This window comes from Macaca thibetana, chromosome 11 (assembly GCF_024542745.1).
Source record: "Macaca thibetana thibetana isolate TM-01 chromosome 11, ASM2454274v1, whole genome shotgun sequence".
NCBI classification, from domain to species: domain Eukaryota; kingdom Metazoa; phylum Chordata; class Mammalia; order Primates; family Cercopithecidae; genus Macaca; species Macaca thibetana.
In genome coordinates this window covers 39,643,888-39,663,485 of record NC_065588.1, presented here as the reverse complement: position 1 = coordinate 39,663,485, position 19,598 = coordinate 39,643,888, and the positions used below count along the sequence as shown (strand labels likewise).

The 19,598-nt window shown below is 34.7% G+C and overlaps 1 protein-coding gene across 1 annotated transcript in view; it reads left to right on the top strand.

Annotated features, from left to right (window-relative positions):
• ADAMTS20 (ADAM metallopeptidase with thrombospondin type 1 motif 20) overlaps positions 1-19,598 on the top strand; it is a 209,356-nt gene that overhangs the window by 41,616 nt on the left and 148,142 nt on the right. Inside the window, 4 exon segments of the mRNA XM_050749368.1 lie at positions 3,877-4,136; positions 14,438-14,521; positions 15,050-15,174; positions 17,220-17,260. Coding sequence (XP_050605325.1) covers positions 3,877-4,136; positions 14,438-14,521; positions 15,050-15,174; positions 17,220-17,260 — 510 coding nt within the window.

Below are 19,598 nucleotides of genomic sequence, written 5' to 3'. Positions count from 1 at the left end.
TTAGGATTATGAATAATGTGGCAATCTTTCATTATTTTAGTTTGCACTGAATTATGAATAATGTGGCAATCTTTCATTATTTTAGTTTGCACTGAAACCATCTATTCTAGTTTAGTCTCTGTCAGCCTGATTTCTTCAAACCATAGTGCTTTCCTAATTGAATTGTGGTTTTTTTACTTGTTATTGTTAGCCAGTGAGATATATAATTTCTTAGCACTCAGGCTAGACAGACTTTTGGAGATTCTTCAGGCAGTGAGATAGTAGAAGATAAGACGGGATTTCTACAGTCAGTAGAAGATAAGACAGGATTTCTTTTTCTGCTAGAGACAAGTGGTAAATTACTTGACAAGAGGGATGCTTTCTTTTGCGGAGTGTGGAGATGGTTTTTCTCTTCTGAGGTGAGGGCTGCTTGTTGTCCCACATTGCAAATCTTATGCAGCGCTGCTACATCAGCTAGCATAGTCAGCCTTTCCCAGAATAGGATGCCACACATGGATAAGGAAAGCATCTCTTGCTGAAGCTTTGTTCATTATCACTTCCCCCACCCCAGTTTTATTGATGTATAATTGATTGATAAAAACTGTATATATTCAAGGTATACATCATGATGACTGATATATGTATACATGTGAAATGATTACCACAATTAAATTAATTAACACATCATCACCTCACAGAATGATGTGTGTGGTGACAACACATAAAAGCTATTCTCTTAGCAAATTTCCATTAAATAAGACAGTATTATTAATTATAGTCACTCTGCTGTACATTCAATTCCCAGACGTTATTCATCCTATAACTAAAAGTTTGTGCGTTTGACCAGCATCTCCTCATTTCCTTCACTCCCTAGCTCCTGACAACCACTGTTCTACCCTTTGTGAAGCTTAGTTCTTGTCCTTTCTAGTTTTCTCCTGTGGACAGACATTTGGGTTGTTTCTAGGTTTGACTATTATGAATAAAAGTGCTATAAACATTCGTTGAAACATTTTTTAATTGTGGTTAAAAAAAAAAAAAAAAAGGGTGGCCGGGCATGGTGGCTCACGCCTATAATCCCAGCACTTTGGGAGGCCGAGGCAGGCAGATCACAAGGTCACGATATCGAGACCAGCCTGACCAACATGTGAAACTCTGTCTCTCTAAAAATACAAAAATTAGCTGGGCATAGTGGCGTGCACCTGTAATCCCAACTACTTGGGAGATTGAGGCAGGAGAATTGCTTGAACCCAAGAAGCAGAGGTTGCAGTGAGCTGAGATTGCACCACTGCACTGCAGCCTGGTGATGGAGCGAGACTCCCCCTCAAAAAAAAAAAAAAAAGTAACATGAGATTTGCCATCTTAATCCTTTGTATGTGTACACTTCAGTAGTGTTAAGTATATTCACATTGTTATGCAACAGATCTCCACGACTTTTTCATCTTACAAACTGAGACTATATTCATTCACAACTCCCCATTTTCCCTTTTCTCTATCCCCTGGTAACCACCAGTATACTTTTTGTTTCAATGAATTTTACTATTTTAAGTATCTCATTTAAGTAATATCATACAGGATTTTTTAAAAACTGGCTTATTTCACTTAGCATAATGACTTCAAGGTTCATTCATGTTGTCATATGCGACAGCATGTCCTTCCTTTTTGTTGTTGTTGTTGTTGTTGTTTTTGTTTGTTTTAGAGGTGGAGTCTCATTCTTACCCAAGCTGGAGTGCAGTGGTATATCATAGCTCACTGTAGCCTCAAACTTGGAGGCTCAAGTGATCCTCCCACCTCAGCCTCCAGAGTGCCTGAAACAACAGGTGCATGCCACCACACATGCCTTCCTTCCTTTTTTATACTGAACAATATTTCACTGTATGTGTATACTACATTTTGTTTATTCATATCTTTGTCAATGGACATTTGGGTTGCTTCTGCTTCTTAGCTATTGTAAATAATACTGAAAGAACATGGGTGTATAAATAGCTCTTCAAGACCCTGCTTTCATTGCTTTTGGATATTTACCCCAGTAGGATTGCCGGATCATATGGTAGTTCTATTTTTATTTCTTAAGGAATGTCCATATTGTTTTCCATAGTGATTATACCATTTTACAACCCTACCAACAGTGCGTAAGATTTCCAATTTCTCCACATACTTGCCAACATTTGTTATTCTCTCTTTGTTTCTGTTTCTGTGTGTGTGTTTAATAGTAGCCATTGTTATGAGTGTGATGTGATATTGTGGTTTTGATTTGCATGTATTTAATGATGAATTGTGCTGAACATCATTTCATGTATGTGTTGATGATTTGTATAATGTATTTGGGAAAGTGTTTATGCAAGTCTTTATTCATTTTTAATCAGATTATTTGTTTTCCTGTTGTTGAGTTGTAGGAATTTTTAAAATATTCTAGATATTAATTCCTTATCAGATACATAGTTTGTAAATATTTTCTCCTAATCCATAAGCTGCTTTTTTGCTTTACTGATTGTGTCCTTTGAATAATATTTTTTAAGTTTGATGTAGTCCCGTTTGTCTATTTTTGCTTTTGTTGCCTGTGCTTTTGATGTCATATCCAATAAATCACTGCCAAATCCAATGTTATGAAACACTTTCTTTATATGGTTTCTTCTAGGAGTTTTAATATTTTGGGTCTTTTAGATTTGTAACTCATTTTGAGTTAGTCTTTGTATATTGAGTGGTCTTGGCACTCTTGTCAAAAATCATTTGATCATATACACAAGGGTTTATATCTGGAGTCTCTGTTGTAGTTCATCAGTCTATATATTTGTTTTGCTGTGAACTTATACCAGTTTTCTTGTGAACATATGTTTTCCTTCTCTTAGATAAATACCTAGGAGTGGAACTGCAGGGTCATAGGGTAGATGCATGTCTAATTTAAAATTTGCCAGATAGGTTTTTCAAGTGATTGTACCACTAGGTATTATAGCTCTTTGTAATTTTAGTCATTCTGGTAGGTAGAATCATATTTTTTTTTTGTCTTTTAGTTGAATTGGTATTGAAGCACCTAAAGGTACCTGAAATTTTATCTTTACTATGTTGTTAATTTATTTTTTGCCTCTTTCAATTAGAGTATAAGCTTTATGAGGTGCTATTTGCTCCTCAGTATCTAAATGTTTCCTGATATGCATTAGGCATGCAATAAATGTTTCCTTTAAATTAACAAATAAATCAAAGCATAAATATTTATCTTTTCCTTGATTGAGATTTCTATATATCAGGTATATCTGGGATCTCCTCTAGGGTCCAGTAATTGGTCAAGGATATTTTAGTGGCCAAGTCACTTCAGGAGAAAATGGCAGGAAAAACTTTTTTTGCCTTTCTGGATTCAATAGATTCACCCACATATTGTTATTTTGCTTAATTTTCTGTTGTTCTTGGTGCTTTTCACATGTGAAGAAAGTTTGTTTTGTTCTCTATTTTATAAAGTTTCACCCTACAAAATGTTACTACTCTGTAATGAGATTAAATGTCATTGTTGACTTGAAAACCTAATTTACATACTGAGAAAAACATAAGAAGTCCTGGATATTTTTATTTTCTACTTGGTAGTTAATAAATACATTTGAATAGTCATACCTTTTCAAATATGACTTAGATACAATTTTACCTTTTCAAATATGACTTAGATACAATTTCTTGTTGGTAAAATCTAAGAAAATGTGAACTTTTGCAAACTTTTTATTACTATAGAAAGCAATCTTCATGACAATGCTGTACAATACTATTTTAAAAAATAATTTCTCTTTGTCCTTTTATTTTCATGTTGGGAACAAATATGTAAGTATTAAATAATTTTGGCTATTCTATTTTTTGCGATATTTTTGGTCACATCCAATTTAATGGTTCTATATTATATTCTTTTTTTCTCCCTAGAAAGTCAAATAAAGGAAACCAGTTTACCCTTTCATACCTACAGAAACATGAATGAAGATCTTAATGTAATGAAAGAAAGAGTTTTAGGACACCCATCAAAAAATGTACCATTGAAAGATGAAAGAAGTCAATTACATTCCAGGAAAAAACGTCTTATATCATATCCAAGATACGTTGAAATTATGGTTACAGCTGATGCTAAAGTGGTTTCTGCTCACGGATCGAATTTGCAAAACTATATACTGACTCTAATGTCAATTGTAAGTAAACTTAATGTGACTTTTATATTTCCTAAAATGTTTAGCTTAATGAAATTTTAAATGTCTAATTAAAATTTTTTTTCCAAACTTTTTAGATGTAATTTTGTATCTAAGTTTAAGCCAAAAATAAGATTTCATTGAAGTTTAGTTTAGATAGAGGTATAGCAAGTATCCTATTCTGTTACTTGGACACCTTTCTAAAACATTTAAAAATCCACAAAACCACTTATAGAAAATGCTTGAATTATTCTTTACTTCATCACATGAATGGCTTCTGCCCTCTAGTGACAGGAACTGTCCTAGTTGCATTGATCTTTTGCTCTTTGAATCTGAATTTTAAAACCTCACCCTATTTCTGCGCAGAGGGGAGAAGATCCTTTTTTTATTATGACTATATTCTCCAAATCAGAAATTTGGACACCTAACATCTTAAGTTATACATGTATTTATGGTGATAAAGGGATAGGCTATTACTAATAGAACTGTCCTAACAAATTTGGAATTTAAGATCACAATAACTCTCAGGGTCCTTGATCTGATGTTAATACCTTTGTCAAGCAGTGGTAGTGTTAGTATCCATAGAACTGTATTCTAGAGCTGGTGAAGGGTGCCAATTCTGTGTGAGTGGCATCGCCCTTCATCCTTACGTATATGTGTGTGAGAGAGTGTGTGTGTGAGTGTGTGTGTGTGTGTGTGTGTATCTCCCTCCACCACCCTGGGACATTCCTGAATTAGACCTGTTATTTTAGAGTAATCACTAAGGGTAGCCATTTTCATGCTAGTTTAGTTGATGAATTATTGGCCAGGCATGGTGGCTCACGCTCGTAATCCCAGCACTTTGGAAGGCTGAGGCGGGAGGATCACCTGAGGTCAGAAGTTCGAGACCAGCCTAGCCAACATAGTGAAACCTCATCTCTACTAAAAATACAAAAAATTAGCCAGTCGTGGTGGTGGGTGCCTATAATCCCAGCTACTGGGGAGGCTGTGGCAGGAGAATCGCTTGAACCTGGGAGGCAGAGGTTGCAGTGAGCTGAGATCATGCCATTGCACTCCAGCCTGGGCAACAAGAGTGAAACTACAATTAAAAAAAAAAAAAAAAAAAAAAGAATTACATAGCCACCTATTTATAGATTCAGGGTATTCAGAACATATCTCATGACTGGAAGTACTTCTATTCACATATAGGGAATTCAGGCCCACTTAGTTGAAAAAATTAGCCAGTGCATATCTATAGGACATTGTAAATTTCTCTTAGCTAGATATTACCAGTTCATTGTGACATGAAGATCATAAGATACAATAATTTTTCTAAAATATGACATTTTACCTTAAATTCTTATTGTTATACCATAGTCTATGTTACCTAAACACAGTATCTGATACTGTGGGTACTCAATAAATAGTTACTGAAAGTATGAATGGAAACATGGTTAAAGTATTACTAAAAGTAATATTGTTTTTCAGAATTCAGTGCATTGTGATAAATAAAAACAGAGATATATAAAATAATTTTTTGAAATTGTGTAAAATTGACCCTTATTTTGTTTACTTCAATTGAATTTTTGTAAATGACAACAGAAGTATAGATAGAAATTTATCCTAATTACTTTTTTTTTTTACTTCTGAATTTGAAGTAAAATTACCGACATGTATTACCTAGATGTATAATTATCTAAATGTTAGTATGGCAAACTCTAAATTATGAAGGGATTCTAATGAAAACTATGATGTGGAGGATGTCAATTGTTATGTACAAGATTGTATCAATTTCATGGAACACTGGGATATATTTTGCAATAGAAAATGGTTAAAGGAGATGGCATTCATTAAGAAAGTTGGGGGAGAGGATGTGGAAAAATAGGAACACTTTTACACTGTTGAACTAGTGATTGTAAACTAGTTCAACCATTATGGAAAACAGTATGGTGATTCCTCAAGGATCTAGAACTAGAAGTACCATATGACCCAGCCATCCCATTCCTGGGTATATACCCAAAGGATTATAAATCATGCTGCTATAAAGACACATGCACACGTATGTTTACTGCGGTACTATTCACAATAGCAAAGACTTGGAATCAACCCAAATGTCCATCAGTGTCAGACTGGATTAAGAAAATGTGGCACATATACACCATGGAATACTATGCAGCCGTAAAAAAGGATGAGTTTGTGTCCTTTGTAGGGACATGGGTGCAGCTGGAAACCATCATTCTCAGCAAACTATTGCAAGAACAGAAAGCCAAACACTGCATGTTCTCACTCATAGGTGGGAACTGAACAATGAGATCACTTGGACTCGGGAAGGGGAACATCACACACCAGGGCCTATCACGGGGAGGGGGAAGGGGGGAGGGATTGCATTGGGAGTTATACCTGATGTAAATGACGAGTTGATGGGTACTGACGAGTTGATGGGTGCAGGACACCAACATGGCACAAGTATACATATGTAACAAACCTGCACGTTATGCACATGCACCCTAGAACTTAAAGTATAATGATAATAAAAATAAATAAATAAATAAAATAAAATGTTGAGATACTTAAAAGAACTCAAAAGTTATGCAATATATATCATAAAAACATTATATATATATGTATCTTCAGTACATCAAGGCAAATTTAAAACATTAATATTTTTATTAAAATGTTAAAATTTTTTCTCAGAAAAAAATAATTGTTTACTGGAGTCAGTAGTCATTCTAGTAACGTGTTTCTCTCTAATGTATTAGAACAGATAAATATATTTTGTCTAAGTGGGAACTATTTAAATTCATTTTGTATTGAAGAAATAAATATTTTTAACCTTAAAAAAATAAAAATAAAATAAAATAAAATAAAAAAGAAAGCTAGGGCTGGGCTTGGTGGCTCACGCCTGTAATCCCACCACTTTGAGGGGTCGAGGCGGGCAGATTACCTGGAGTCAGGAGTTCAAGACCAGCCTGGCCAACATGGTGAAACCATGTCTCTACTAAAAATACAAAAATTAGCCAGGCGTGGTGGCACATGCCTGTAAGCCCAGCTACTTGGGAGGCTGAGGCCGGAGAATCACTTGAGCCCAGGAGACGGAGGTTGCAGTGAGCCGAGATCGTGCCACTGCACTCCAGTCTGGCTGACAGAGTGAGACTCTGTCTTAAATAAATAAATAAATAAATAAATAAATAAATAAATAAGGAAAGAAAGTTGGGTGGGAGAGATACTGAAGGAAAATTGTTAGATTTGATAGATTTTTAAAACATGGTAAATGACAGATAACTATTGTCAGTGCTTTGGGCATACTGACCAGAAGGAATAAAGGAATAAACACAGGACTAATTTTGGAATAGTTTCATGCATTTTTGGTGACATCACCACCCTCAGAAAGGTTTTGTTATCTACATTTTACATAAAAATCAGTATTGGCCAGTCACCATGGCTCACACCTGTTATCCCAGCACTTTGGGAAGCCAAGGCGAGTGGATCATGAGGTAAAGAGATCAAGACCATCCTGGTCAACATGGTGAACCTCATCTCTACTAAACACACAAAAATTAGCTGGATGTGGTGGCGTGTGCCTATAATTCCAGCTACTTGGGAAGCTGAGGCAGAAGAATCGCTTGAACCTGGGAGGCGGAGGTTGCAATGAGCTGAGATTGTGCCACTGCCCTCTAGCCTGGCGACACAGCAAGACTCCATCTCAAAAACAAACAAACAAACAAAAATCAGTATCATCACTGTTAGAAGATATTGTGACATACTTTGAGATAACTAAAGTTGTCCATGGAAAGTGTAAAGCCAGAGTTAATTGAAGGGAATGCAGACAGACCTTTTGACTTCATGGAAAGCAAATCTGCATTGAAACAATGCTTGAAACAACAGATCAATGCATGTACTTCTCATTTTCTGGATTTTTAGGCCTACTAGAAGGAGAGCAGGTTTCTGTTGAAGACAGAATTTTTATAGACACAGTCATCTGGTTTGTGTTAAGCTTTTATTCTCAGGGAGATAGATGCAGCAGAATTGAGGAAGAGGTATGCATTCCAAATAAAGTGGGGTAGGAGGAAAAATTAAGGAGGGTAAGTCTCCCTTTTGAGATACTTTGAGTTTTTGTATATGCTTTCTTTCTTCCTAAGTAGCCAAATTTTAGATGACTTCTAAGCTACCTGGGTTTAGTGCTTTTCTTCTCTCTCACTGAAAGATTGTTCAAATGAGGACATGGGAAAATTAGTAGAGCCTATGGTTCTGTACATAAATTGTTGCTTTATTGGCTAAAAAACAGTGATCACAACTATATTTATGGTTGCAAAAATATTAAAGGTGAAAGGGAACTTAAGAGAAAGAGTGACAAACTCTCCCTGTTTTACCTGGAACTTGCTCAGTTTTGGTATTGCGTCTTATGTCCTTGGAAACCCTTCAGTCCTGAGCAAACTGGGACTGTTGATCACACTATGTAGAGATCAAATCTAGTCTAACTTGTTTTATTGCTACTTGTTAAGTCCATTTCAAAAACCACTTTAAAGAGGTAAGAGAAATGCTATTCGCACATAAGTGTCCACAGATATTTCCAGTTTAGGAAGGAGCTGTTCAGGTTTTGCCCATTTTTTCCAGTTTTTAGAAGGCACTAACTGCATTTATTCAAACACACACGTGGATTATTGGTGATATTCTGATCACGGTAATTTAGGAAAAGATCAAGGCAATGTGACATAGGCTTGGTATATGATAAAGACAAGTTCAAAGTGATGAAAAAGAATTTTTGTCTGTGAGCTCCAGATATAATGGGGGAAATAAGGGAATGCTTTCAGGATTGAGCAAATGGGTTATATACACAACTTAGATTATCGACCCTTACTCATCCTGCGCAAAGTAAACAACTGTGCTGTCTTCTTAAACTTTTTCTTTGCTTTCAACGATTTGACGAAATATCTGAGTGCAGTGACATTGAAATAAAGAATGTGACTTAATTCACTTTTTAGTTGCACTTAACGTTGTCAGAGTAGACTAGAGACCCTCCTTACTCAAAGGGTTTCTGGAATTAACATTAAAATTAGTGGGGAAGGCCAGGCGCGGTGGCTCACGCCTGTAATCCCAGCACTTTGGGAGGCCGAAGTGGGCAGATCACAAGGTCAGGAGATCGAGATCATCTGACTAACACGGTGAAACCCCGTCTCTACTAAAAAATACAAAAAAATTAGCTGGTCGTTACAGCGGGTGCCAGTAGTCCCAGCTACTCGGGAGGCTGAGGCAGGAGAATGGCGTGAACCCGGGAGGCGGAGCTTGCAGTGAGCTGAGATTGTGCCACTGCACTCCAGCCTGGCAGACAGAGGGAGACTCTGTCTCAAAAAACAAACAAACAAACAAAAAATTAGTGGGGAAGAACACACTTGTGATGTATAATATATCTAGTGAAATAGCGTTTGTGTTAAATGAGCAGAGATACTCAGCTGCCATTCTAAAACCTTTATCCTTAGGGAATTTGGGTGACAACACCAGGTTAAAATGGCATTTATATATGCATTATCAAGCTACTAAAATGTATGTAGACTAGAGCAACTTTTTCTTCAGTATATTTATTTTGATACTCAATTTATTATTTAATAGACCTTAAATATTTACTAAGTATTAAAAGACTTCCACACTTCATTGTGTTTCTAAAGGTTTGACTCTATAATATTCACCCTCTTGCAGATTTAATAATGTAAATTTAAGGAACATCACGTAATCCTCAAGAATTAACCCTTTCATTAAAATATGGTTACTAATATTAGAGGCATGTATCAACTAAAAACCCTCATTTGCATTACATTGACTTTATACCATTACTTTCAATTTTGTTGGTTGTTTTTACTGATGTTATTAGGATGGGGAAGATTTTTAACTACATTACAATAAAAACTAATGATATGCTTTCATACTTGAGGTATAACCATTTATATTACTTTTCCCTTCAATTTATTGCTCTGCATATTCTTAATTATTTGCACATATTTGCTCTGTATGTATGTAGAATTTCATCATTTTCAATTTGAAAATGAAAAGATCTTTCTGATGAAGTTAAGAGTAATGATCTTTGTAAACATTCATTTGTCAAAATCAGTTTTTTATAGATGACTTTGTACTTCTTAATGAAGGTGGCCTATGAACATACCATATATGAATGTTTGCTAAAGCTCTATCTAGAAATTATTTTCAAAATGGTTGGTAAGTTAATGGTAATAGCAATTTGTTTCACGCTTTGTATGAACTATATTTTGCCTAGAATTTTCTTAAAGATTTCAACAATACAATTCATACCATTTCTTCTTCACCTTTCATTAAATATCCATGAAATAATAGTATTTACTATTTTATGAAACCTATAAAGAAGTAAGAACTACTTATGTGAAGGAAACTAACATTTAAAGAATAAAAGATTAAATACATTTTAAGTAGATCAATAAAAATTCTAATACATAGCACTCTAAAATGTAGTGATTAAGGTAATATATTAAAAATATTAAATGGCTTTTAGAATAGGATGATATATTAGAAATCTGGTCTGGTGTTTCCTAAAGTGTAGTCTATGGAATGGAATATTAGTCCTGTGATATGCTCTATTGGGGGCAGTGGGGAGCTAAGGACTGTGGTCATATAGTTGCATGAAATGCTGTATATAATATCTCTGTGTCACAGATTTAATATATATGTGTGTGTGTGTGTGTGTGTGTGTGTTAGCCTATTCAAGATTCCGTGAAGATATCTAATTATTTTAGCTCATTTTTCAAACTGTGGAATGATTTTGTTCTTTGAAACAAATGTCTTTCACAACTCTTCCCCAGCAGCACCTGGTTAATATTAATCCAATATGCAAGGACATTGTGACCCAAGGGTACCCAGTGCCTCCACGTGGATATTACGGACATTAAGACCAAAAAAAAAAAAAAAGATAAACCCATTTTCCAGGGTTGAACAACTAGCTTGTAGCTACTAATGGAGCTGGAACTAAAGCCCAGGTCTGCTGACTGCCTAAGGGCTTCTCTGAGGCCACGGGCAAGTGACCATTAACAGGACAATACCAGTGGCCAGGGGATGTGTTGCAGCAGGGTTTTGAAATGTCTTGAAATGTTTTTACCAAGAACTAATTGGTTCAGAATGCTGAATAAAGATCAGATAAACTAGTCAGTGCTCTAAAGCCAGACTGTACAGAATGAAAATTGGGTTCTGTTTGCTACCAGCTGCCGAATCTTCAGTGTCTTACTTAACTTCTCTGTATCTTACTGTTCTTATCTGTAAAATGGACACTGTAGTAGCTCCTATCTCATAAGATTTGTTGTGATAATTAAATGAATTAATACATTTAAACTTGAACACATCTGGCACACAATAAACATTGAATAAATATTTTATGTATCATTTAATATTTACTCATTTATTATTTACAGCAAACATAGTATCCTATCATGAAGGCAGTCTAATTTGGGGTGGTGGTTTTAAGAATGAGAGAAGTGCGTTGTACATACTGCTTCAAAAATTCTCTGAGTACCAAATGGGCCTTGTGGCTATTCATTGCTTGAATCACAATTTAGCTTTATTGAATAGAGTCATTCAATAACAGCACCTTCAAACATCTAAATATAGTTAAAGGTATACATATATTCTACATGAGCATTTAAATTATAAAGGTCAGTAAAATAATAAGAGATACAATTAGAAAAAATGAGCATGATGACATTCTTAATTATTCAATGAAATATACTATTTTAGTGTAAAAGCAAAATATCATCTCCAGGACTTTCTTTGAGGGAAGTTAAAATTATGTAAATCAGACTGTCTGTTTTTATATCTTTTACTCCCAGAGGACTGTGAGTTAATGGCAGAGATTATGCCTTGTTTAGCTCTGTATATTTAGTAAGCAACGCAGTTTGATGGGCAGTAGATATTCAGTAAGTACTAAAAGAGATAATAAAACAATCATGCTTTTGGATACTTTGCTTCCAATTTAGACATACTGTGATAATTAACTTGAAACGCATGTACAGAACTAGTATTATGAATATCTATATCTATATCTGTATTATGCCTTTTCTTCTGAAAAAGCTTTATAAGTAGCAATAAGAGTAATAGCCACTGTGATTGATCCCTGTGATCCTGGCCCTAATCTAAATGCTATTTGCATACCATCTCATTTAATCCTTATAGTAGCCTAGAAGTAGGTTTTATCAAATGGCTGTTAGAATTGGAACCTGTGTCTGTTTGCCTTAAATAACTATATTTTATAGCCAGTATCCACCTTGCATAACAATAGTTTGCATTATCTTTTCCCTAGTGTTACATTTAAGGATATTTTGCTGTAGTAATATATTTTAAATTATACAGTCAGAATATTGGGACATTTTTTCCAAATTCTAGCTTGCAGATTTATCACTTTTAAATAAACATGCAGCATCTGTTTCCTTCCAAAACTGGAAGTATTTTTGTGGTTATGTATTTTATAGCTGATACTATAACATCCAGATTTTTATTCATAGTCAAAATACTTGGGACAATGGATATAGTAGTTAGCCATGTTAGACACCTCATAGTGCATATGCTCTTTTTTCTTGGACTATGGGATATGCATATTATTCTGAGACACAGAAGTCTTCACAGCTGTTTTTCATTTATCGGGGAAAAAGAGCTTTTATAAATACCTTTGAGGTGTATCTTTTACCTTGTAATTTGGCTTAGAAAAGCATCCATTTTTAAACTCACAGGATCAAGCTTAACTCCAAAATCATAATTACAGGTGTGCTTTCTTTTTTCCCCCATGGTAGATGTATTTTAAAACATTGCATGTAAATGAATATTTATAAATTCAACTGTAAATTCACAGCTCCTATTTTAAAGTGAGAAATACTGCATTGCTAACAGACCTGCTTGAATTTGCCAATCAGCTGACCATCCCTGTCTTAACTTACTGTCAACCTCGCTGGGGCTACCTCCACTCTTGCCAAAACATGCTACTACCAGAGCCAAAGTCATCACTATAGGTTCAGATGACAAACCTGTAAATATTTGAGACTGCACAGCCATAACAGTAGTACAGATGCTGGACTATGTATTTATGCTCATGCTGACCCTACAGTGTCAGCAGCTCTAAAGACGCTTTTGGCTCTAGTTCTGGTAGTAGTCCATTTGGCACAAGAGGCATTGACAGCAGTCATGTTATATGTTGTGGTGAAGCAGCTTTGACTGACAGAGTGAGGACCCCGGTAGTGATACTTCTAACAAACTGTAAGCTCCACAAGGTCAGGGCCTTTGTTCTCTTCCCTATATCTGCTTCTGTAGCCAACAAAGCAAGGAGTAGATACTGAACGTTTATTTATTAAACAAATGAGGGAAGTAGCACACCCTGGAGCAATTGCTGCTTTGACTTAGGCAGTGGCCAACAAGAAGGTGATCTAGGGTTTAGCAGCAGTTTTCTTTGCACAGGTAGCCCAGATCCAGAGTGAGGTATGTCTCTAATTAAGTACCAGGCAGAGGCATTGGCCATGAAAGACACTCCTACTGCAGTGGCAACCTCTATAATGGCTACAAGGAGAGAATATGAATTAGTGAATGGGATGGCACCTTGATAGTGAATCATCAGTGAGCCCATGCAGAGCCCATCCAGAGTGCCTCACATTCTCCGGTCCTGGAAAACTGAGGACCAGGTTGCGACTCATGACCTCTTCTAGGACTGTTTATATGATTCTAGATGGATCTGTCTCTATGGATTCTGGTAATGCTAAACTTTAAAAATAATAATCATATTTGGAGTTGGAAATATACTACTGTGGCTGAAAGATTAGGTGAACTATCAGAAAAGAATAGGTAAAACTTACATATTTTTATGGAATATTGTAGTCATGTAAATTGTGGATTATGACACAGAATGAAGTGAATTTCTTGCTGAATCATCCATAACAGCAGTTCCAAAGTCTAACATGTGTTCAGAACACTTGAGATCTTGTTAAAGTGCAGACTGTGAATCATTAATCCAGGGTGGGGCCTGAGATTCTGTTTCATATCAGCTCTAGGTTATGTGGATGCTGCTGATCCATGGATCAGTCTCAGTAGCAAGGTTTAAGATACTCAAATTTTGAGAATCTTTAAGATGCCTGGGTCTCAATCCTGCAGATTCTGATTTATTTGGTAAGGGACGTGGTGTGAACATGAGGATTTGTTAAAGCACTCTAAGAGATCCCAAGATTCCTACGTACAGTGCAATTGGAGAATTGATACTCTGTGACTGATTTCAACTTACTTTTGAGAAGAAATATTCATTTTAAACAACTAATCCTACATTTTTTTACATGCAGGTTGCAACAATCTACAAAGATCCAAGTATTGGAAGTTTTATACACATAGTAGTGGTAAAATTAGTTATGATTCACCACGAGGAGGTAAGAAACAGGTCTAAAATTAGTAACCTTAGTTGTAGTAAGTTTTTAGTGACAATACATAGAGATTATGGAACTCTTATTAGAAATGAAATGTTTTTAAAATTTGCTTTAAAGACTTGATTTGAAAACGAATGAGATTACCCTTATGTGTTGTGATGGAAATAAAATAGAATGACAACAGTGTTTAACTGAGCAAAGGAAAAACGAATAAACAAGTCAAAAATAAAAGATTAAAAACCTTAGTATTCATTTTTATAATCCTAATGTCAGAGGATTTAAAATATAGTAGTTTTTAAAAGTTTTTCCTAAATATTGGATGGTTATATTAAGATCGAATTAGATTCAGTTTTGATCACGTTTTAGATATTGCTAAAATATGTTGTAGTTAATACATGAAGAAGAGATGCTGTCACTCCTTCATTTGCCTGTGAGAATGCTATTTGATAAGTTGTGCAGATGCTGATAAACTTGGAAGGAAAAGAGGACATTAATATTTTGATACAGTATTGCATTGCTTATTTTGCATAGGAAGGGCCAGTCATTAATTTTGATGGTGCTACCACATTAAATAACTTTTGTTCATGGCAACAAACTCAGAATGACGTTGATGATGTTCACCCTTCCCACCATGATGCTGCTATTCTTATCACTAGGTATGATTATAGAAATAATCTTTCCCATACAATCCTTTATTCTTCCTTCCTGCATGACTGATACTTCTTCTTAATTCTTTGTTAATAATACACAGAAGTGTTCTACGAGAATTTGTACTACAAAAGAAACTATCGAATAAAAGCATTCTTTTGTTCTTTTAAACCAGAATACTAGTTAGTTCTCTAGGAAATTAGCAATGTCAGCTTGCTGAGTAATGGTTTGAGCTAAACAAAACAATTTCCTAACGATATTAGTGACAGAATGAGAGAATTAAGAAATTAACATAGTTATGGAACTGAGAGCAGGTTTTGTTCATTCCCTTCTTGGTATTTCAGTTGCTTGGAAAGAAGAACAACTTTCTTCTTTCGTTTGTCCACTTTTTGGACTCCCTTTGCTTTTAAAAATCTATTTATCTGTTCCTTGTTTTGATGCTTAATGCCTGCCTTAATTGCCAAGCTACGTTTGCTAGGGTTGTTCTCAAACCTACTTATTTGTATGAAAAACAGCTTCTGCTATTATAAAATTATTATTCATTTTACAAGCAATACTATACATTGTTAATTCACACCTTTGTTTCAGCGACAGTGATACTACCAGAATATATAAATCCTAGGTTTGATATTTGTTTGACTAACCAAAGAAATCCTTTATTTAGGCATCAAACTCAAAGAAATCTCAGCTGTCTGGAATTCTAAAACGAAAAGCTTTAGCCTATGTAAAATAGCTAACATGTAGTTCATGTACAGTTATGTGTTGCTTAATGATGGGGACACATTCCAAGAAATGCATCATTAGGTGATTTAGTCTTTATGCAAACATAATAGAGTGTACTTATGCAAACCTAGATAGTGTAGCCTATTAGACACCTAGGCAATATGGTATAGCCTAGTGGTCCTAGGCTACAAACCTGTACAGCATGTTACTGTACTGAATATTATAGGAATTTGTAACACAATGGTAAGCATTTGTGTATCTAAACCTATCTAAACATAGAAAAGGTACAGTGTAAATATGGTATTATGATCTTATAGGACCGATGTCATATATGCAGTCTATTGTTGACTGAAACATGTTATGCAGTGCATGACTGTACTTTAATCTCTTTTCAAAACCAAAGCAGAATTGATTTAATTTTATACATAGTATTATATTATATATAGTCCATGGTTCTTCCTTGGACTGTAGTTAGAAGCCAAGCAAGAGAGATTGGAGATAGCAGATTAAATATGGGAGGAAGAAAGGGCTATGAGAAAGAGGTGATTAGAAAGGAGACACAAGGACTGTCAAATTGAATGGCCATGGACTAAGTAACGCAGAAGCAAACAAAAAAATAAGCAACTTGGTAACATCTGAGAACACCATTATTTTGCATGAAAGAATGATAACTGAAGCTCATGATGACATTGAATCGTCATGAGGGTAAATTATATTACATATACTGTGTAAGTAAAAGCAGAGACATTAAAAATAGAAAGTTTTGGCCGGGCGCGGTGGCTCAAGCCTGTAATCCCAGCACTTTGGGAGGCCGAGACGGGCGGATCACGAGGTCAGGAGATCGAGACCATCCTGGCTAACACAGTGAAACCCCGTCTCTACTACAAAATACAAAAAAACTAGCCGGGCGAGGTGGCGGGCGCCTGTAGTCCCAGCTACTCGGGAGGCTGAGGCAGGAGAATGGCGTGAACCCGGGAGGCGGAGCTTGCAGTGAGCTGAGATCCGGCCACTGCACTCCAGCCTGGGCGACAGAGCGAGACTCCGTCTCAAAAAAAAAAAAAAAAAAAAAAAAAAAATAGAAAGTTTTTCACTGAACTTGGTTAATGATTCAACTATTTACAACACTCACTATATAGTACGTATTGCTTATTGATGTGGACAAATGGTGAATTACTCTAGGTTTAGACTTTTTGAGAGGTTAATATGAACTAGATTTTAGAAGTTAGCTTGTGGTAGTAGTCATATCATAGTTAAAGCTTCTTTGTTTTTATTTTGGCTTGTTGTAAAAACATTTTCCAAAAATGCTTCAAAATAAATCTTTTATTTTAAGGGAAGACATTTGTTCATCTAAAGAGAAATGTAACATATTAGGTAAGTTATTTTGTCAATTAAGTTTAGCTTATGTAATTGTTTATTGAATTATTTAAAATAATGTTTAGGCTTTTTTCCATTTTCCATTTTAGTGATTTTGATTAAAATTATCTTGATAAATTATTACACTTGTCACTTATTTCATTCTGCTGCTGTAAATTTTACAAAATAATAAGAACTAACATTTATTTGCAAATTACTAAATACCAAATGCTGTGCATGAGAAATAATACATAATCACCTATATGCCAGTTTAAAGGGAAATAAAAAAATGAATAGCCATGAATTCACCATTAGATCTAAGTTAGAACTTTGCCACTAGTATTGCGTGGTCTATGCTCAGTCATTTTCCATCTCTCTGCTTTTCCCCATGAGGTAGCCAATAGCATGAATTTTGTGTTTACCAATTCCTTCTGTCTCTTGAAAAATAGTTTTATTACATACATACATGTTCCTAAACAAAAAGCATTTGCTTTTATTACACATATATGTGTTCCTAAACAAAAATTACTTTGCTTATTTTTGAATTCTGTAGTCAAAGTTCATGCATTTTCACTGTTATATAATATTTCATCTACAGTTTATATATCTATATCATATTAGTGTGTATTTGGGCTGATTCTGCTTTCTTGTGTCATGAACTTCACTGGAAGAGCTAGGGTATATCTCTAGGATTAAGATGCCTGTGCCATTAAGTGAGCTAATATTCACATTTATAAGATATGACAAATTATTTTCTAAAGTGGTTATACCAATTTATACATTTATCAATAAACATTCCTTTTGATTATATCTTTATAAATACTGGGTATCTTCAGATTTCTCATCTTTTTTAGTCTAAAAGTAATAAATTTTATTACCATTAGAATTTTCATTTCACTGATTGCTAATGAATTCAAGCATCTTTTCATATATTTGTATTTCTTTTTCTGTAAGGAATGAAATAAATGAAAGAAACATTGCCTATATTTGTGGTGTGGTATTTGTTGCTTTCTTAACTGCTTTTCAGGTATTCTTTATAACTTCCTGATACCAAACCCTTTTTGGTTTATACATATTACAAATACCTTTTAGCAGTTTGTTGCTTTGTTTTCATTCTTTTATGTGTGAAAATATAAAATGTAGCTGAATTTATAAACCTACTCTTTTAGCGTTAGCTTTTTTGTTTCTTCGTTAAGAAACCATTGTGTAACTCAAGGTCTAAACATACCCTGTTTTCTTGTAAATATTTTAAAATTTGTCCTTTAACATTTAAATCTCTAATCCATCGGGGTAATTTTTTTTGATATCGTATTAGGTAGAGATTTAGTTTTATTCCTTTTAAAAATTCAAATAAATATCCTTTATTAAAGAAAAAAAGGAATATTGTTAATCACCAAAACTGTATGCTGTTACTTTGCATGTACAATAAGTGAAAGGTGATTGCAGTACTTGGTGTACTGGTACTTAGCTCTGAAGTTATGTATAACAAATAGGAAACACAAAGCAATACAATATAGTAATTACAATGTGGAAAAGTTGCACTAAAGAGCCAAAGGCAACAGTCAAAACAATTATTGGAGATTTCATAGTATCGCTATAAATGCTTGTTTAGTTTTTTTCTTTATACTTTTAATACATTAGAATGTTAAGGATATTTAAGTATTGTAAATTTGCAAGAGTTGGCACTTCCAATACACTATGCACATTGTTTATTTAACGTAATGGTGTTAAAGCAATCCTTATAAGCCAAGCACAATGTGCTGCTATTTTGCTTCTACCTTTATAATATTGTACAAAGCTAGTAAATGGTGAATGCCAATAAAATTTTCATTTACCTGGAAATGCTACAAAACATGTCAGTCTCCTTAGCTCTAATGGGTATTATTCATGCAAAATGATGTGTAGTCTTGAAGTTTTCCTAAACTCATTATTTCACACTTGGCAAGATATGCAATACAGTGAGAAATTCAACAAGGCGGTGGAAATTCTATCAAAGAAGTTCAAAGTCACTGTGTGGGTTGCATCATCTACTCCCACAGATAAAGGGAAAATGCCACATGTGATTATGGAGACTTCTTAAAACCAATATGATTAGTATTTGGAAAAGCTGGAATAACTTGTTATATCCCTTGATGGTTAACCATATAACACATAGGTTAAAAAAAAGCCAAAAATTTTCCTTGTTAAACCTGAACTCTATAACCACATTCATACCTTTTGTTTTCATCTAAACATTACTTTTTAACATCTTTCCTTCCCTCTCTCAACTCCCCAAATTAAACCACTCTTAAAAATCAGTTGTACCTGATTCAAAAAACAACACAGAAACAAAAAAACCCTTCTTCTAACCCTCAAA